A 20,583-nucleotide genomic window follows, 5' to 3' on the forward strand; every position below is an offset into this window, starting at 1 on the left:
AACAACAAAAAAATAAAGGGAACTAGTTGAAAAGTCTCATTTGCCAGCAACTCTCAGAAACCCACATCAGCAGTAATTCACCAAACAAGAGCCTCACTCTGTGTCCCAGGCAGCTATTACATCAAACACCATGAAAGAGAAACACGCTTATAGATATTCAATATTCCTCAGCACAAGGGTAGGCTTAAAAGAAAGCTGCCTAGGAGTAAAGGAGAAAATGCTATCATAAATGACTGCTGGCTTTCAAAAATCTGCAGGAAATGCTGAAAGCCAACCTGGTTTATAAATATGAGCTGTGTAACACGAGTACCAAGATAAAATAAGGAATTTAAATTATGCATTTATCCAGGAGCAAATTGCACCTACCCACTGTATAGACAGCAGGTTACACGGTCACCAAGACAACCCATATTACTCTTCACTTCATCCTCAAACTCAGAATCTTCTTAATAACAAAGCTCCTTCTTTTTACCCTGGCCACTACACACCAACATCTCCTCCTCCAACTCACACATGCCTACGCCTTCCACCACATCCAGGTCTGGCTGTTTTCTCCACTCAAAGGCTGAAACATCCAGGTCCGGCTGTTTTCTCCACTCAAAGGCTGAAGCCCAGTGAATTAACTGGGTTTCACCTATGGAAACAGCCCACGAGGCTGTTGGGACAGCGTGCTCCTTGGCACTCTACCACCTTCAAACACGTCTCAGTTCAGATGTGTAGAACTTCTGCTATAAAAACACACTGTTCTGAGTTTCTTTTGTCAGAACTATGAATTATTAAAAATACTTTCTGAAAAGCTGACAGGTATGGAGACGTGCTCATAGCTTCATGTTTTCCCTTCTTGTAGGGGATTCCAGTCAAGAAGAATTCTTCCAAATCAGGAAACGGAATGTAAATTGAGCAGCCATAGCAAGGTACCACTGCTCCTTGGAAGCACGTAGAGGCCAGACTATTAAATATTTATCCCTTTCTACAGAGCTCCTCATTTATTTATAAGTCTGTTGGAAAAAAAAAATAACCCAAAACAATCAACAAAAACCCTGCAGCTAATTAGAGGGCACTGGAAGAAGAGCTAGTTTAAAGCAGCAAAGCAAGCTCCTGCAGCAGAGTACTCAGTACGTGCGGCTCGGATCCCTCTCGGACCTCACTCCAGGGTTGAGCTGTGCACCTGCTGACATCAGCCGCACATGGACGTACACGAACCGCATCCACTTCTTGATTCAAGCAACAGGAGCTTTCTTGCTAAACTCCTTAATGGAGACACTCAAGAAATGCCCACACGTGTCTAGTTAAAGAGGCTGGATCTCACTGCTGAGAAAGCGAGCGAAGGCACAGTCATTTCCCAGATTAACTGAAGCACCATCAGACTTGATAACCATATCGTGATAAAAGCCACATCAGAAGCCACTTTCTTTTAAAGGAAACATTTTCATTCCAGCTATCTCAAAATAACAACGCTGACAAGAGAATTAAGAATAAAAAGACAATAATTAGAACGGTCTCCCTTTTATTTTTAAAGAACAAAACAAAACAAAACAAAAGGATGAGCACGACAGATGAAGCCGCTGTAAGGACCAATGTACACACAAGAACATTTCTGGCCAGCTGACTATGCTCTAAAATGACCAAACGTGCTTTCCAGACAACAGAAACTTCTATGAGACCCAGATGATTACAATACTTGGGTCAGTTGACCATTACCAAGCATGCTTTTGAACACAGCTTCTTACTCCTTGTTGTCTCCACAGGGGTTTAAATGCTCCTGCAGAAGCACTTCACCACCTAGGTCCGTACAACTAGCCATAATTCTTACCATGTTACCCAAAGTAAGTGTAATCTTGGCAAAATGCTGCACAAAATAAATATGAGGAAAGCAAAGCAAAGCAATTACCCTGCAATGGAACTCTTAAAGTTGCAATATAAATCTATAAATTCCTAGCAGATATGTATGTTAAGTACATAGCTTTAAAAAAAACCCAACAAACAAAAGCAAACAAACCAACCAACAGCTTCAGTCAATGTGCAAGAGCGTAGGGAGAAGTGACTCCTTTTCTCTGTTCACACTTCAGTAGAAAACCTCCAAACTACACATGACATTTTCCTGTACACAAGTAGCTTTTGAAACCCCTTAGCTCCTAATCAATACAGACTCTCATAATGTCCCTCAGCAGCAGAAATTCACAAAAAATTCAAGTGAAATGAGGCAAAGAACCCACACAGAGAGGGAACAGAAACCCTCCTCCACTTCTGGACTTCATTCTCAAAGGAACCAAACACTAACAATGGGAAGCAATAATTTAAATCCTTTAATTTTTTAAAACCCGTAGTCCTCTGACAATATTTCTGTTGCTTTCCCATTCAACCATTGAGTGGACAGCATCGCTCTAAGAGGTCAGGCCCTTACAAGAGCTGCTTTGGATTCATACAGGCAGGGATGCAGCAGCCTCCCACCCCCTCCAGACCACATGCAAGCAGACACGCATCCTTCAGCTTTGCTCTCCCCAGACCCTCAGGTGCCTCTTCCCCTGCGCAGAGCAGCACCCCAGCCCGAAGGGTGAAGTCACCTCAGCGCGGGCCCCTCACGTTCCCAGTAACACTGACAAAGCTGTACGCTTCACCTATCTAAGGTGACTCAATGAACTTCAATTCCCATTGTCACACACAAAATTTATCCGGCCTCCCTGGAAGGATGACGGACAAACAGCATGGAAAAGCACAGGTTAAAACCACCAAAACTTAGCAAGTCTTCAACGGTAGCAAAGCAGAGCTTCCTAACCTCTCCAAAACCACAGCGACACGTTCCCACACGCCATTTATGCTGTTTCTCCCCCCCCCCCAACACCAGCGCCCAGTGCTCCCCTCAGCTGAGGCACTTCTGTGGGACGAGGGGAGCTGGAAACCCCGGCAGCAGCAGCCGTAGGCGAGCAGAGGCTCCGCAACGCAGCGCCACAGACCTGCCCGGGGACGATAAGCAACGTTTATCGGCACCCCAGCAGGGCCGGCGAAACCCCGAAACCCCTTCCCGTCCCAGCGTCCGAGATTGCGGCTGCAGAGCCCCAAGGCAAGTGGGCTACAAGGAGCTGGGGATAAGGCTGGCGGGACTCCCAAAAGCCAGCAAGCCCCAGAGCCACCGTGCAGTGTCCCCCAGGCCCCGCCTGGGACCCCACGTCCCCCACCTCAGTCCCCGCCTGGGCCCTGACGCCTCTGCCCCCGCGGGCCGCCGAGCCTGCCCCCCACAAGCGTCCCTCTCGCCCCTACCGCCTCCTCACCCAGCAGCCCCCGCCCACCCCCGCCACTCGCCTCCGCCCGCACGCCCCTCCGTCCCCACCTCATCCGCCCCCCTCCTCTCCACAGCCCCCCCCTTCACCTCCTCGCCCCTTATCTGCGGCCTCATATCCCCGCTGGCCGCAGCCCTCCGGCCTAGCCGCCTCCGCCGCCACCACCGACCTGGCGGCCCCTGCTCCACCGCCGGCGCCCGCCGCCCCGCCGGCTCCCCCCGCGCCGGGTCCCGGCCGCAGCGCCATCTTCCCGCTCCGGCCCCGGCAGCGGCTGTCAGCTGAGCGGCGCCGGCTTCCGGGGCCGGGCCGTGGGCGGGCGGTGGCTGGGGCCGGCCTCACAGGGAGCGGCCGCGGCGGGAAAACGCACCCGCGCGGGGGTGAGAGGCCCTACCTTCTCCTCAGGAAAGCCTTTAAAATCGAGGCTTCGTGCCGAGAAAACCGTCAGCTTCGGGAACCCAGCCGCCCTTCCCTGAAGAGAAGCGCCGCCTTGGGCCCACCCACCCACCTGGGCCGCGGATCTCGGCTGTGCCCGCGGCTGAACGCGCCCCTGCGCTGGAAACGGCGCTTTATTGCCTGGTAATTGTACCTGCCAAACGCCTCAGCGGTATCGCAAAACAAGCGCTCCCGATGAGGCGCAGGTACGATGCACCACCACTCAGTCGGGGGGTCGCAGAGAAGCCGCCCCTCTGCGTGAGAGGGCGGCAAAGGCTCATTAAAATCCACCACCAAGCAGGGAAGATGTGACGTTCCTCACCCTGGGGCAAGGAGCGCGTTCAGATTGCTTTTCAGCATTTCACAGTGGAGTAAATCCTGAGGGAAGCCAACACTACACTTCTGGATAAGCTGATGGGTGTCCAAAAGCACATTAACATCACACCCAGCTTGAGGAAGAGCTACATGAAAAATTAAGTTCTCATTTTAAAACAAAGTCTCTCTGAAAGAGAAGTGCAGGGTTGCCTTTCAGCAGAATTAGGACTGCAGGCTGCCATGCAAGACAAAGATGCTCACGATCAAAAGCTGTTTTCTCTCCCAGCACCAGACTTAAAGCACAACTGTTCTGGGCAGCAGCAGTGCCATTAAAAGGTGACTGAGTAATTTCTCACTCATTGCTAAACATAATCCATGTTGGATCTGTCATCAGTATCTTGCACCAGGCATCTGAGTATTTATCAGAATGTACAACTGCACTTTTATTAATAAAACATACAGGCAAATTCATTCATGGATGTGAAAATGAAGACATGTTTTCCTCTATAAACCAAATAGAGGAGGGAATTCTGCAAACAAAGCAAAACTGGGCTTCAGTCTAGCTCAGGAATAAGCAAGCCAGGATGTAAAGAATCTTAATGAGTTTCTTACAAAACTTCACAGTTGTCACTTGGGCAGAGCAATTAACAGTGCTCTGCTGTAAATGAGAGATGCACCTGGAACCCAATTCCCTTGGCAAGGCAGGAAGGAGCAATTCCTTATACATCCACTTGCTTAAAGGAGCATGACAGGTGCAAAGGAAAAGCCATTCCTGCAGTACTGGAATTCTGGCATGAGAACACAACTGGGCAGGTACAAGATGCATAACAGGGTAAGGAGTAAGCCTGCAGACCTGTTCCAGCAAGGCTGTAGGCCTGTGTTATAATATTTAATATTTAAACATGGTCATAAAACTGGGGTTTATATACATGTGAAGAATTAGTAATTTCTGTTTGATTTTACAGAAGTAAAAAAGGAGGAGCAGCAAGGCTTTACTTTCAAGTACAATACAATTTTTTAGTGTCCAGGGAAATCTTTTGACAGCTGCTTTATCAAGCATTAACAGTGTGTATTTTCAAACACTGAATCGTCTGGAAGTCTGACAAACATCTTAGGAATGATCTGAATACAAAACTGACAGCATTTCCAGGGAGTAATACCAAACTGTGTGACAACAAGACAGACAGATGCTATCTTTGAACTATTGTTCAGAAACACAAGGCATTTATTGCAAGAGCACTCTTCAGCTTCTACGAGAAGCATTCAGGAACCCTCTACAGGTATTGAAGCAGAGGGGTTCTTGCATGTGAACATCCATCCTTCACGCAGAAGGAAACATAACAAATATTATTCTCCCCTTCCCCTTTGCCATTATTGTCATTCTTCTGTTCTTCCATGTAGACAGAGGGGTCAGCCCCAGCTACACATGGCCAGTCGCTGCTTAGCTGGTCTGCAATTTACTGTCATTTTTATCTTCTTTGACTTTTTTTTTGTCCTTAATATTTTCCTTTGTAGTTTTCCTACAAGAAACAAAGGAGACCAAGACACCTAAACATTTTATCTTAGAAAACGGATGAAGTATATAGCAGTGACACAGACATGAGTTGTTTTACAACATATTAGTACAGCTGAACACGAATCCCTTGGTAACACCACTCCAAAGCAACGGTAGCAGTGTTCTTTATGACCACTTGTACTATGCCAAACGGCTACACACCAGTTTTCTGTGACTTACTGCTTCTTGCATTAATACTCCATGCATTAAAGTCAAAGCCAGCCCTTCACCAGAAGGGAAGCAGATGGGTTCTGTCAAACAACAGCTGTGCTGATGTTTGGCTTTAAGACCCACAGTTTAAACTCAGCTTGCTATCCCCTGGTACGTGGCACCATGCATGGTAAACTGAGGGTATTAATCCAACTTCCAGCAGACAGAGACTGACACTAAAACTTCACCATCACTAAAATCATTATGATCCATCCCAAGAAGTTATGGGTTATTTTGGAGGAAGCTTGCTGGGCTTTCTCTAGATAAACACCATCGCTCACCTCCTCTTGAGGAAAAGCTACTTACGTTTTTCTTTTGGCCTTTTTTAAGAAGCATTCAGGGGTGGTACGAATGGATTCTCTTGTCAGTGGTTTCTTAATGAATTTCTTCTTCTGTTTGCTGAGAACAACGTTTAGTGAAGAAGGATTAAATTAGTTTAAAGGTCAAAAAGTAATATCCAAAGTAAACAAAATGGATAACAAAAACTTTTACTGGTTGTTAGAGATTTATGGGGCTGAATCTATTTTCAGTGGTGTTTATTCCAAGACATTGAAACTTCAGTTTAGTATAAGTCAAATACAGGTTGTTTTCCAGTTAAAAACAAAAAGTTATGAAAAGGAAGCACTAATTAACTATATCTTCTGTAACCCTTAAACACCCAGCACCACTCATGCAGGCTTTTAAAATGAGAAACAAAGTGGTGAGCTATTCAAATGAACATACCTTTGCAGTCTGGGAAAGTGTTTAATGTAGTCTGGCACAGGACAGCCAGCTCGCTGAATCACATTGGCTATGCTGGAGAGAAGAGGAAAGATTAACTCTGGCAGTGAGTGGTTGGACAACAGATAAGCATCGTCTCTGGAAACAGCAATCCCTAACAATGGGCTGTTTTCTTCTCATTTTGTGGGGGTTTATTTGTAAAACAAGAAATAAAGACACAAAAGCAACTTTGAAGCAAGGGGAGGAAGAAACAAAGAGGCAAGAGGCTTCAATGAAACTAATGACTCCATTTGGATAGTTTAAACAAGTTGAAAACTCTTAGGTGAGTACAGTCTTCAAAGCAATGAAGAAAAAGCAGCAAGCCAGAACAGAGAACCAGACCAAGTCATTTTGCACACAAGGAAGTTAAAGAACTGGATTAAAAACCCTGAAGCACAGCATGAGGTAGTCATACTTTCTACATGACACATGATTCAGGAAAACCAGAGCAAGAGCACAGGTAGTTGTAAAGACCTGAACCTGCCCTTTAGTGAGGCTCAAGTCAGGATAACCAAGTTTCACCAAATGGCACTACCCAGCCATCCCATTCTCACTGCTGGCAATGAGACAAAGCAGCGAGAGGACGCTAGTTGCTCTCTTCAAGAAGGGCTTAAAAAAAAAAACCTTAAAACTGGGATGTTCCCAGTCTTTCCTATACTGTGGTACCACCTTGCAGTTCCATCGTGTCAATACAGAGTCCTCTCTCTATTTGTAAGAGGTTTTCACAGCAGTGGGGGGTTTCCAGAGCACGGCAACACTGTGCTTCCAAGGCGTGTGGTACAAAACCCAACCACGTGGCTCAGGATACAGCACACAGAACACAACAGGCACCTGTACTGTCCTGGTGTCTCTATTTACCTCCGTAACAAAGGTTTATCATCTTCTGTAAAAAAGGTGACTGCTTTTCCTCTGTGCCCTGCTCTTCCAGTACGACCTGTCAAACACAAAGTTTGCAGAGAGCAGATTTTACTTTCAGTCTCTCCCTTTATTCTATTGCTCTTCACAGTCCCAGCCTCCTGATGGGTGTTCTTATACTAAGCATACTGCCAAGAAGCTGATTCTCAAAGTTTGTTCCTATCAAATGAAAGCACAGGTATGTCTGAATCGTCTGAATACTTAAGCTTCTTAAGCTTCATAAAAGGCTTACAAAATCTAACACTCTTAACTACTAAACTGGCTCAAGGAGGCTTGGTTTCAGGATTTTTGGTCATGAACAAAAGCATCTACATTAAAGATCTTGGAAATGAGAAAAAGAACACAATTTGGGAACGCTCACTCACCTATCCTGTGGATGTATTCCACTGCACTCGTTGGCAAATCGTAATTAATGACCATATTCACTCCTTTGAAGTCAATCCCCCGAGCTAGTAAGGCTGAGCAGATGAGCACCCAGATCTTCCCAGCTCTGAAACTGTGTACTACGTTATCTCTCTAGGAAAAGAAGAAAACCCCAACACAGTAATCAGAAACAGCCTAATTAGCAATTTGAGAAAGGAGGTGAACTTGTTTCCTGAAAGTTGTCATGATGTTAAAAAATAAAACTAAGCCTTTGAACAAAAACCTGCAATTATTTACTGTCAAAACTACCTAAAGTTACCAAGAAAGGTAAAAGCAAGAGCGTCGTAAAGAGTTTCTTGAAAAGAAATTACATGTTCCCACCTGCTGCTGAGTTTTGTCTGCATGGATGACATCCACGTTGATGCCTTCATAAATAAGTTCATGGAAAAGCTCTTTAGCCCTCTCAATGGACTGTACAAAAACAAGGACTGGAGGAGCAAAACCCTGCAAAAGAGCAAGCATGCCTGAGGCTCAAGTCCTTTTCAACCATTACCAGCTGGGGACACTGAGCTACTAAAGAGACTTCACCGGCCCTGGGATTTTATGTCTTGGAGGATGGGGTGTTGCTTGGTTTGACTACCCAAATCTTCAAGAGTCACAACTAAGCAAGTTCACCTCCATTGCCTTGGTGGAATGGTTCCCAACTTAAGCAGCTGCATTCTTATCCACAGAAATGGAGGGTTTGGGGTTTCTTCCCCACCCAATGCCACCAAGTTAAATCAAACAGCCTGTTAATACAAACTGCTCCAAAGCAAGACTCAAACATTTAACCAGGAATAGGGGATGCTCTCAGTTTTCAGAGGTAGGGTGCATACGCTTCCTCTTGTACAGCAGATTTCGACAATGGTTTGACGTGTCAGAGAGACATCTTTGACTAGAAAATTACAGGTCTCTGACAGAACACAGAGTTCAGTTCAGTAGCAAGCAGAACATACTCAATCTCTCCAAAATACCTTTTTAACGAGCTCTCTCATTGCCGTTAATTTTCCTGTCTCGGATCCAACAAACAGCAACTCTTGTTCTACTGTGTCCGCTGCAGAGTTCCTGCAACCAGAAATCCATGCTGCCCTTACTGACTTTAGGTAGGGATACACACAAACACACACAAACCCCACAGAGTATTACCAGGTGAGTGAGAAATACCCCATGACAAACTTATTGCACTGGTACACGCTCCTAAGATTAAGGCTTGTTTGTAAAGTACTTTCTCCAGTACGTGAGAAAGACCTATATACCTTGCTGGAGAGAACTGACCTGCAGTACCAAGACTAAGAACAGAGACATAAGCCCAAGCAGACCAATGACACAAAGAAAGCAAATTACATGCTCAGAAAAGAGCAAAAATCCCACAAGAGTCAGAGTGTAACTGCACACCTACCTTGCTCCCACGGACACCAGAACAACACTGTCAAGGTTGAGTTTACACCACTCCTCTACATCATGTGCAAAGGTTGCGCTGAACAAGGCTCTTCTCACCAGGTGGGATGTGCAGGCCAGGAAGATGGAGGCCAGCTGGTCTCGGAACCCCGACTTCCCGTCCTCAAACAGTTTGTCTGACTCATCCACCACCAGCCACTCCACACTGGGAACAGAGAGGTTTTCTGTTCAGCAAGAGTCACTTGTGGAGAATAAAAAAGTTCTAGCAGACCATCACAGATGCAAAGACTATGGAGGCAAAGCTAGTAGCAAACCCGATTAGATAAAGACTCTCGGTACCTTGTCAAGTCTATTGCTGGAGGATCTTGTTTCAGCAAGTAAATGAGCCTGTTTGGAGTAGTAACTAGTATATCTGGGGGGGAAGGAAGAAGGAAAAAAAAAAAGAGGTAAAACATTAACAACAACACAAAATAAACCAGACTAACAGAGCCCCAAGGAACCCAAGTTCCAATCTGATCTGCCAGAGGTATAATTTAACAGGGCTGACTGTTAATCTCGCTTCCTATTCCTTCCACACCAGCTGCTTGCTTAGCGTTGAGCAATAGACTGCAGCCTTAAGTGGTATTAACTGATCTCTTTGAAACCACGCGAACCAGAAGAGAAAGGTCACTGACATTTTTTAAATATTTCAAGCAGCACTTCAGTAATTAAAGCAATTACCGAATTTCTTAGAAGACTTGGGCCCAAACTTCTTCGCTGCTTCAGCTGCCTTGTGGATCATATGTACTCTGAAGCCTGTCCCCTCAGCCAGCTTCACCAACTCCCGATGTGTCTGAATAGGAAGCGACAGAGATTGAACTTTCAACAACTCAGCTGATTAGCTTTTCTAACCAGGAAAACCTCAGACAATCCTGAAGACACAACTTCAACCACCACCCCAACTTCAAAAGCAGTTAAGAAGAAAGCAGTTTAGTTTTCTTAACATAATAAAACGCAGCTTTCTAACAAGTGTCATTCACTTGGAAGCTCTCACAGGTCTGACTCACTGTATTTTGACTCAAACCATGTAGCTCCCACCAGCCCCATTCTCCTATTTGAATAAAAATGGAACTCTGCCCAAAGTTGCAATTTTTATTTCAGTTTAATAACAGAGCTTCAAAGGAAAGTTACTCATTGAAATTCTGTGTTGGGGATAAACAGATAAAACTCTTGCAGCAATGGCTAGTACGAAGGCAGGTATTAAGAGCACCTAAGCACTGGGCAGTTTTAAAATATGATCAAAGAATCCTGAGCCTCTAATCTAATCATCTAGATTAGACTGAGATGCCAGATACGTAGCTCTCTCATAAAAGACAAAAGACTTAGATGTTTAAGTTAACTTTTTCTGGTATCTGAGGGTAATAAAGGAAAAATATGTTTACTGAGCTGCTGTTTTACTGATTCAGAGTGAAAAACTAAGTACATCAATGTGACAACCACCTCTTTCCCCTAAACACTCACCTGGCTGGCAAGTTCTCGCGTCGGTGATATGATCAGAGCTCTGAATCCTTTGTTCCGAGGCTGTTTCAGATGTGCTAAGAGAGGAATACAAAATGCCAGTGTTTTTCCAGACCCAGTGGGAGCTGAAGCCAGAAGCTCCCGACCCTGTAAGGAAAACAAAACAAGGGTGTTGTATTTTACTGGGGGAGAGGATCAAGAAAAAAACCCCAAATCACATTCATGCATTAAACACTTAGCATTGTAATGGTGAAGTTTTGAACTCTGATGCAGTTGATGTTATCTCTAAAGCTGTGTGACTAACCACTGCTGTGACCCAAATTTTGCCCTACTCCCTGTAGTAAAAAAGCAGTACCAGGAAACTTACATGAAGCATGACAGGAATAGCCTGCATCTGGATTGGTGTTGGGACCTGGAAGCCAGCAGCTCGAATATTCTCTATGATTTTAGGGTGGATTTTGTATTCCTTTTGAAGTTGATCAAATGTGGCAATTGGGTCGGGAAGATCTGTTCCCTGAATACTAATCCTGTGCTGATTTCTGAAGCGGTTTATCTGAAAGGCAAGAGACAAACTCCTTGTTTCTTTCTTTGACAACATAAAACTAAGCATTCATCTTCTGGTTCATATCCCCATCCTCAGCCTCCCTCCTCCCAAGAGAAACTCACAGAAATTAACCTCATTTTTCAGATAAACACCCACAGAAACCAAGGAATCTGTTACTCTGCTTCAATTCCCTGATCTCACCTTTTCTCTTCTCAAGCGTTCAAGTTTTTCTGCAGTTGGTTTTTTGTCTTTTGTATCTTCAAATTTTGCTTCCAGAGAGGACATCCACTTTATTCCATTACTTTCTGACAGCTCTGGCATTGATGCTGCTGTTACAGGAAGTTCAAAAAGTTTTAGCAATATATAAAATAGCAAAACACAGTCAAAAAATATTTAGTAAAGAAAAAGAACCCTTCAAAACTATTTTTCTCTCATTATCACTAAGGTTAATGAAGGCTGCAGAAGTGTGGTGATCACCGCCCAGGCCTTGAGATCAAATCTTGGCCCAATTATTTGGTCAGCTCTGACACAGGCCATAAAAGAACCCAGAAACTGGGTGTCCCCCCCCCCCATTAAAATGGCCTACAATACCCACAGATTTAAAGCTAACTGAAAGAAACCAGAGAATGAGCTTCAACAGAGCATTCTGCCAGGGACATAGAGAAACAATACAAATACCTCGTGTCTTTTTCTTTTTCTTTCTCCCTTCCCTGCTCTCCGCAGCTCTTTTTCTCTTCCCCGCCGTCTCTCCACCGTTCCTCCCCACTCCATCCTCCTTCTGCTCGCCACCCTTCAGTTCCTCTTCGTCCCCTCTGAGCTCCCAGCCCTCCCCGGCAGATCCCCGGGGGGCTCTTTCCTTGCCCCCAAAGAAGTCGAGGCTCTCCGGCGAAACGCCGCCGCTGCTCCCCTTTACGACCTGGGGCAGAGGAAACAACCAAACGGGCTGGTGAGACCCCAGCGCCTCCCCGACCGCTACCGCAGGGCCGCGGGTAGGCCCGGGGCCCCGCCGAGTGGACGGGACGGGACCGGGAGCTCCCGAAACTCGCCGAGGAAGGGGCCTAAACCCGTCCCGACACATCCCCCGGCGGCACCTCACCCCGAAGCGCCGCGCGTCTTGCCCGAAGCGCCGCACGTCGAACCGAGCCCCGGCCCCTAAGCGCCGGAACAACTCGTGCACCTCCATAGCCCCAGCACTCCCCGCGGCGGCCGACCGGAAGCGGACGCTACTTCCGGTACTTCCGGGAGCGCGGGGGGCGGGCATGTGCCCGGCGGGGCGTCATAGCAACCAACGTCGCGGCGGTATCATGGCGCCGCGCTGCCATGGCAACTGCCTGGTTAGGCTTCGCCGGGGCGCGCCCCGCTCTAGGCCGCACCGGGCCCGGCACACCGGGAGATGACACCCCGAGCGGGCACGGGAGGGTAGCGCTCCGGGGCTGGCTGTGTGCTGTGGGTGCTCCCCACCCGGACCCCGCCTGGCCCCGTTACTGCAGTGGCGTGGCAGCAGCTTGCTGATGCACCGTTCCCCTTCCCCTTTCCTTACCCTTCCTCTCCCCTCCCCTTCCACTACACTCCCCTTACCCCTCCCCTCCCCTTCCTTTCCCTTTCCTTCTTTCCACTTCTCCAGCATCTTCATGACATTTTAACAAGAGAGAAACAGGGAATCCAGTGTATGAACCATAAAACCCTTCCACATCTGTAGAGGCTGAGGGCAGCACTTTGGCTGTGCGTGTGTCCCCGATGGCAGCCGATCGTACTGCCTGCTTCAGCTGGTTTCAAGAAGCAGCTCTGCTGAGTAAGAAGGGCAAAAGCTTTTGTTTGTCTCTGCTTCTGTGCTTTACAGTATCATTGCCCGGTCTTAGATATTTCTGGGGACACAATATAGCAGCTTATTAGCACATCTCATTGCCTGGATCATCCCTTGTTTTATATTCTCCTCCTGCATTGACTGGGATTTCCCTTTGTGAGCTGCAATGAGTGGCTCTGCCTTTTCCCTCTGAAAGTGGAGGAACATTCTCTCTTGGTTTGATTCAAGCCTTTCCTATTAAAAATTATTTCAGGCTCCATCCTGCAGCACCCTCCCAATTTTAAGACTCACATCGACAGAACATTTCAGCATGCATTTCACAAAGCCAGCTGGCGGTCCCAGTTTCACCCAAATTAAAGTCAGGAATGTGCCCTCTTAATTTGTTCAATCTTTCATTTCCACTGATACAATCCGGCCTCACAACCGAGCTTGAAGCAAGAAATGCCCTAGGAAATGACAGGAGCAACCGAGCAACTGGCTTAGCTGCTCAGGGCAATCAAGAAACTTTGCATAGATTAAGATCAGAATCTATTTAATTCACATATTTATTCATCATGATAGACTGTGAGACCCAATGGTAGTGGTAAGTCTCGTAGTACTCTGTATCAGATCAAACAATACAGATATTTTTCCTGGTGTTCTTGAAGTAAAACAAACAGAAATCCAATTAGGCAACGACAGCGTTTCAAAAACTACTTTGTGCAATAAGAGTCTCAAGGGCTAAAGGTTTACACTGCTGAAATCCAAGAGCTCTAGGAGATACAGGCAATGGCCACTCCTCCAGTAACAATCACTGCTTTAATTACAAACTTTGAGATGAAAAATTGCATAAACGCCATCCTCCCTGCAGCCCCAATCTGCCTGATTTATAATGCTGTTTCTTTGCCAACCTTTTGGCTTCCTGGCAGACGTGTGGAAGCAGCAGCACAGAGACCTGGGTGGGTGCAGGACACCACCACAAAGACAACGAAGCTTCCCTTGCCTGTGTCCCCAAGGGCCATTTACAGTGAATAAAGCCCATGCAGGAAAGATGCTCCTCTCCGTGCCTGTCCTTTGGGTCGTTCCCAGGTTGAATCTCTTGCTTTTCCAATGGGAAAAGTGACTAATGGTTGCTGTGAGAGGATGGGGAAGAATGTGGCGGCATTTGTGTAACAAAGATCTATAAATCATCTCCAATATCCATCACTCACTAAGAGATGCTGTCAGCAGATTCAAGAGTGAGGAAACGGGAAATACTCTTTTCATCAGGCGGCTGGGAAATCCCTTTGTGTAAGGAGTAAGGAGCTCTGCTCCCCAGGCAGCAGCACTGGGAACAGGCTGAGCAGAAAGCTGTGCACCAGGAGCAAGGCACCCTCTGGCAGGAGCAGCCCTTGGCAGCAGCAGCCCTTGGCAGCACGCTTCCATCGTCCTACACGTGTGACCCCAGGAGCTGAGCTGCTTCACGCCGAGCTCTGTCTGTCCTGGAGCAGTCCGAGAGGCCAGCGCCGTGACTCAGGCTGTGAGGGGTCATGTTATGTGGTGGGGGTGAAAGGGAGAGGTCAGTCAAGTACAAAAATGGAGCAACTTAAGTTAATGCAAAGCAAAACTGCTCTTGTCACAGTGTTTAGGTTTGCTTTCCCGGTGCTGCTCTATCAATTACTTGGTGCTAATTGTCAAGTCAGAGCTGGCACCAGATGACCAGCAAGGCCGACGTGTGGTGGGAGAGCACAGTCCATTCAGCCAGGGACATGGCAAATGATGCTCCAGCAGCCTGGTATAACCCAGGCAGATCTGTTTCACTAGCAGGGCTCACCAGGCTAGAGCTCCATTCCATGAAAATCGGCTCAAAACCACACCTGACCTCCAAAACAACCCACACCTGACCTCCAAAACAGCCCACACCTGACCCCTGTATCTGCATTGACTGGAGCTGATTTCACTTGGTTTTGTGTTGCTCTTGCTTTGCTGAGCAAGGTGACCTAAAGCTTCCTGGCAAAGGACCCCTCTCAGGTGCACGCCGCCGAAAGCCCGCCAGGCAAAGGATGGCTTGCTTTGTTCTCTATAATTGACCCAAACCAGCAAAGAGAAAGCGCAGTGCCTCCTGCCAGGGAGTTCTCACTCCATCTGCACCTCTGCTAAGGGGGCTGCCAACAGCCCTCTAGCCACAGCCACCCTCAGATGGGGCAAATGCAGTGGTTATTGGGCCTTCTAGTGGTCTTGATATTAACCCCCGCCCCCCGCACCCACTCTGTATGCTCTGGGGGACATGGTGCTGTGACACACCAGGGCTGGCACAGGGTGACAGTGGAGCAGGGTATCCACTAGCGCTGCTTGGCCTGGAGCTGCTTCCTGAGCAGGTGTAGGCTGGGACTTCATGGACAACGCTTCTCAGTGGAACTTCTGCATATCTGCTCCCTGCACCCCACTATCCCACCACATTATCGTCACTAATATGCACATAACAGTCAATTAGCCTGGCTGAGTGCACTCGTGACCTCTGATCCCTGCTGTGTCCCCCAATCCATTAACAGGCCCTCATCCTTTAGCTCTCAGTATGAATTGATGTAGCATCCATTCTCCCTCGGCAAAGAAACATGCTTCCTCATTCATCTGTCCATTTCCACTTTCTGTTCCTTTGTCCTCCCCTTCTGTTCCCTGTGTTGCTAACCTGGTCACAACTTCTTGACCCCACGTCCTCCTCCCTCCCAAGGGTGTTGTAATCCCAACCACAACCAAAAAAAAAAAAGAACTTTTACTTTTTTTTTCCTTTACCCACATCTTATTTAGCGAAAATGGTTTCCAGCGGTGTGGGAGCTTTGATCCCCCATTGAAGAAATCCTTGCGATGTTTTTTTAAAGACTTTTCTTTCTAAGGCAAATGAATTCTTCATAAAGGGGGAAATGGTGTGTTAGTTGGTCTCTGTTCATCTGAGGAAGACAAACGACCTCTTTTATTACTTGAAAAAGCATAACAGTTGAGTGTGTAGATTTGTGATTTATCTGTAATTAAGAATCCGTTTGAGCAGCATATTAATTACAGAGAGGAGAATTAGTTTTGCTGAATATAAAAGTAAAATCAAAGTTCCTGGAGCTAGAAGATAACGTAAAACATCTGAGGTCCAGCCTTTGTGCTGCTCTGTGTTACACACATCCTGGGATGGGACAACTCTTTGGTGCACATTTGAACTTTAAGTTTGATCCCTGGGCCAGAGAAATAAACACCAGGGGGGCAGAGACCTCTCTCCCTGCTGCTGGTGGCCCTCACAGCACTCCCGATGCTGGCTCCGCTGAGCCCTCCATGGCAGCAATGCTGCAGGACCTGCTGGTTTCCACCATCCACAGGGGGGGAAAATTACCTTTGGGGATGAAACCCATGCACACTCCTCTGAGGGGAGCTGGGTTCCTGGTGCCGGCTGAGCCTTGGAGCCTCCCATGGGGCTCTGGGCTTTTATTTGGTCGTCTGCCTGTCTGCGCTGAGGAGCAGCTATCCCAGCTTCCCGGCCCATGTAACAGTCTGTGGCTTGGTCTGGTCACACTGGAGCACACACCATGGAACCAAACTCCTTCTACAAAGCATCCAGCCTTTGTCCCCTGAGGACCCTGGGTGGCATCTTGCCCCTGTCATCTGTGAGGGAGATCTCCTGGCACTCACGGGGAGAAGACAAGCGACTGATGTGAGCATCTCCCTGCAGAAGCCCTTTGCAGAGCAAACAGCACTGAGCAGCTCATGAGGTTTGCTTGCCGGATGCTGCTGCTGTGGTGGGTGTGTGGGGCTGCCGGTGCTTCCAGCTCCACCGTGGGATGTGGAGCATGGCATATATTGGTCTGTCATGGTAGGAGAGAGGTGGGATGCGGAGGCTCCCCAAGACCTTTGCAGACTGGTGGACCCCTCCTTTGCAGACCCCTTGGCTGCTGGGTGAGGCTGGTGTGGGGCAGCACAGCAGCAGGCGGGGACATCACAGAACCCAGCGCTGCAGGAACAGTCGGAGAAGCACTGGAGCAGGCAGTGAGGGTTTCTCTGGCCACAGAGAGCACTGTAAGGTGCTGTGGTTTAGGACAGCGAACCCTTAACAGTGCTGCTCTCTGCTGCTGCTGGTCTTTATGACACACATCTCCTCGTCCATCAAACCTTTTCACACTTTCAGAGACTCATGAAAACCTCCCCTGCAAGCGCATCATGGCAATCCCATGTCAGCAGGGCATGGGAGCATGCCACCCACCCAGCACAGGGACTCCTCCAGCTTCATCTACCTGCTCTCATGGCCTGGACTGCGGCGCAGCGGGGAGCTGGCAACGTCTGCAAACAGCCCGGCCTCCCAACGCAAGCACTTTCTGCATTCCTCTCTGTGTACTCCTCAAACTCCGCCACCAGCCCAACCAAATCCGCTCAAAGGCTTCAAAGGGCAGAGCGTGTTTGCTGTCCGCGGGGGACTCACAATGCTTTCCCTTTTGACCCGTCCCGCAGGAAGGCAACGCTGGGACGGCTGGGCAGTGGGGTGCAGCCGTGGGGATCACAGCCCCAACGCCAACACTCACTGCTGGTTTTCCTGCTGAAATTTCCAGCAGATCCAACTATCTGGCAGGACTGGCAGAACAAGTCTGGGAAAAACCAACCCTGTGCGTTTGGAGCCGGGCGCTGTTGTGCAACTGCGCGTTACATTCACATGCAGCATTTTTCAAGTAGCCGAAATAGCTCATCTGTAGCTCGGTATCCCTGGAGAGGCCGTCGCCTCCATGTCCAGCCTGAAGCCTGCTCCCCCATGGGGATAACCAGAGCCTGCCTTAGCGATCCCTGTGCTCGCTGCTGGCCCAAGGAAGCTGGGCTGCATTGAGCAGGGCCGGAGCCCCGCCAAGCGCTGGGAATAGTGGCAGAGCCCCGGCACCGCTCCAGCCCGGTACTGCTCCGGCAGCCAGGTCTGCCTTCCGCAGGGCTGTTGTCATGCTCCCAGGGACAGAGAGCCCAGCACCAGGGTGCCCCAGCCCTACAGCCAGCAACTGGCACGCAGTGTTTGGCCCTGGATTGGGTTTCTCTGGCTCCGTTCCTCCCCTCAATTATGGAGGTGATAAGCAGCAAGGAGCCCTGCTCCCCGGGGACAGCCACGGCCCCACGCCATGGGCTCGCGCTCGCTGATAAAGCCCTATCGTGGCCCTGGGGCAGGTGGCGAGGGCGGCACTAACCTGGTTTTGACCCAGTGACTTCACCAGCAGCGTCACCGATGCTGCAGCACAAGGAGGAGGTAGTTGGGGTACAGGATTTATCCATCCAGGCGGGTGTCACCGGTCTGCGCTGCCCTCTGGAAGTAAAGGAGAGGTCACGCTGCTGCTCAGCCCACCCACATCCCACCTCTGCACCTCTCAGTGGCTCCCCATGCCTGTCCTCACCTTTCTCCTGCCCCATAGCCTGAGCATCCCAGTTAGGGTTGGGACACAGCAAGCTGTGAGCGATATCTTCCTGGAGAGAGCGGGGCCTTGCATCACCACAGCTCTGCCCCTGGGTGTTACTCTCTGGCCTCGGAAGTGCTGGGATTTAGGGGATTTTTCCCTTTGCACCCACATCTGCCCTTCAAATCACACGCAGCAGTGTCCCTGCGCTCCACCACAGAGGAGGCTACACTTTGGTACGAGCACGAGGTGTGATCGATCGAGCCTCGTGGCAGCCTGCTGATCCTCATGTGCAAGGAATTCCCTTGTGAACAACTCTGAACAATAAAATAATCACCCAGCCCTGTAAAACCGTATCGCTCATAAATGAACTTTGTCATATTTCTGCTGGTGGCTTTGCTCTGTCACAGCCATGCCATGGACAGACACCACGTGCCCAACAGCAATGGGAGGGCAATAAAAATAATAATAAAAACCCTTTTCCAGGAGCCTCATTTGACATTGCATCATGTTTTTCAACTACTCGATGAGGCAGCCAGGGCATCTGCAGGAGCAAACACCCACCCTGTGGCACAAGGTGGGGCCTGGGCAGGGGACAGCCCCAGCTCCAGGCCAGGGGCTGCTCAGGGGAGCACTTTTTGGGTGGCATTTCCCCAGGACAGAAAGGTTTCCACAGGCAGGGGTGAAAGCCAAATCAAAGGAACCTTTCTCCCCACAAAGGCGCTGGTAGGTGTAGCACCCACAGCATCATCCCCTGGCAGCCCATCACGTACCTTCTCCTGCTGCCCAGGGGTGGGTGACAGCACACACTGAGCTGTTTGGCAACTTCATAAATTCACACCTCTTGGGTAAATACTGTCTGTTCTCAATCATTTGTTCTAGTCACATTATTGACTTTATCCTGCCTGCTTTATCACACACTCCGTGCTCTGCAGCGATCCCCTCGTCTTTGTCCTGATGCCTTTTTTCTCACTTTTCTTTTGCCTCAATTTCCCCCCGTCCCCTCTCCAGGTCCCTCTCTGATGGGGTTACATCTCAGGGGCTCTGTTCCCCAGGGGTTTTACTCCCTTCTTCAGTGCTCTCCAGAGAGCTGCACCCATATCAGGCCTTTTGCCAAACACCGCTTCACACTGAGCTGTCACTAAGCCTCTCAGCCTGTGCCTGGCTCAAAGCTGGCACAGAAATGGAGCCCCAAAAGGTACAGCTCCCCTGGGAGCACCCACTCAGATGTGGTGGGTTATCTAGTGCCTCTTTCACCCCTCTTCTTCCCACTGCATTACCCATTCCTCTGCAGGACCAACTCAGCCTGATGCTGGATATGCATCAGCTGGGGAAAGCTGAGCCCATTTCACTTCACCAGCCAGTCGTAGAGCAAACCACACTCAGCATGAGTAGAAGAATCCAAGCCATTCCCTCCCTGGCTGCTGGGAAGCCAATATTTAGGAGCAGCATTCCAACAGGGCTCAGCTTGGTACTCTCTGGTGTGTTGAAAAGGGCTTGCTGAGTGGGAAGGTGCAAAGGGGAGCTCAGAATAAACCCTGCACCTTCTCTCTCCAGCCGTCCTACTGCCTGGCCTCTGCCCTCTGCCTTGGGCAGCTAAAATTCAAATGGAGCAGCTCCCTGGGCAGATTTGTAGCCCTGGGACATCCTGCTTGGCGGTGAAGCTCAGCACCAGATTGCTGCTCTTGAAAGCCTTTCCCCCAGCAGCCCACGCTTGACTTACGGGGAAAAGAAGAGGGGGCGCCAAACCAAACCCAGGCACTTCCGAAGGTGGTTAAAGCCGAAGCCCCACATGGCACCTGTGCAAGGACCATCCTTTCCCATTGCTGTGCCCCAGCGATGTCAGCTCTTTGCCATCAAAGGTCTTCAAAAGCTTTACTGCGACCCCCGTGTGCCCTCCCACCTCCCCCTCAGGCTTTACTGACCCACAGGCTCAGCATCCCAAACCAGAGGTCTGGCTTTGTCTGGCACCCGGCTCCTAATTGGTTTGCTTAACACTCGGCTGCTAAACCTCACAGAGGATGAGGAATAAACTGTGCCTGAGTAAGGGCAACATCATTACTGCATCATTAGGAGGGTGAGGACACGGGTCTCACCACCTCCTTGCTGGTTTT

The 20,583-nt window shown here is 48.9% G+C and overlaps 2 protein-coding genes across 7 annotated transcripts in view; both read right to left on the reverse strand.

Annotated features, from left to right (window-relative positions):
* Positions 1-3,524, reverse strand: part of SYNRG (synergin gamma) — a gene marked incomplete at both ends in the record, with an annotated part of 38,907 nt that extends 35,383 nt beyond the window's left edge. For all 5 annotated transcript variants that reach the window (XM_084272858.1, XM_084272857.1, XM_084272856.1 and 2 more), the window contains one exon: positions 3,448-3,524. In XM_084272858.1, the coding sequence (XP_084128984.1) occupies positions 3,448-3,524 (77 nt within the window). The remainder of the gene's footprint in view (positions 1-3,447) is intronic.
* Positions 3,525-4,863: 1,339 nt separating this feature from the next.
* Positions 4,864-12,488, reverse strand: DDX52 (DExD-box helicase 52; the record flags this gene model as incomplete). Of its 2 annotated transcripts, none has more annotated exons than XM_084272806.1 (15): positions 4,864-5,545; positions 6,097-6,189; positions 6,514-6,585; positions 7,408-7,483; positions 7,830-7,980; positions 8,209-8,331; positions 8,841-8,931; positions 9,266-9,469; positions 9,604-9,676; positions 9,985-10,096; positions 10,765-10,908; positions 11,129-11,314; positions 11,507-11,631; positions 11,984-12,221; positions 12,402-12,488. In XM_084272806.1, the coding sequence occupies 15 exons, from the start codon at positions 12,486-12,488 to the stop codon at positions 5,467-5,469; spliced, it is 1,854 nt and encodes a 617-aa protein (XP_084128932.1). In that variant the 3' UTR covers positions 4,864-5,466. The 2 variants fall into 2 exon arrangements, with proteins under 2 accessions (XP_084128932.1, XP_084128931.1); XM_084272805.1 differs by having other exon boundaries at positions 11,507-11,634.
* Between the last annotated feature and the right edge of the window lie 8,095 nt (positions 12,489-20,583).

The sequence above is a fragment of the Gallinula chloropus genome, assembly GCF_964237585.1.
Source record: "Gallinula chloropus genome assembly, chromosome: 19".
Lineage (NCBI taxonomy): Eukaryota > Metazoa > Chordata > Aves > Gruiformes > Rallidae > Gallinula > Gallinula chloropus.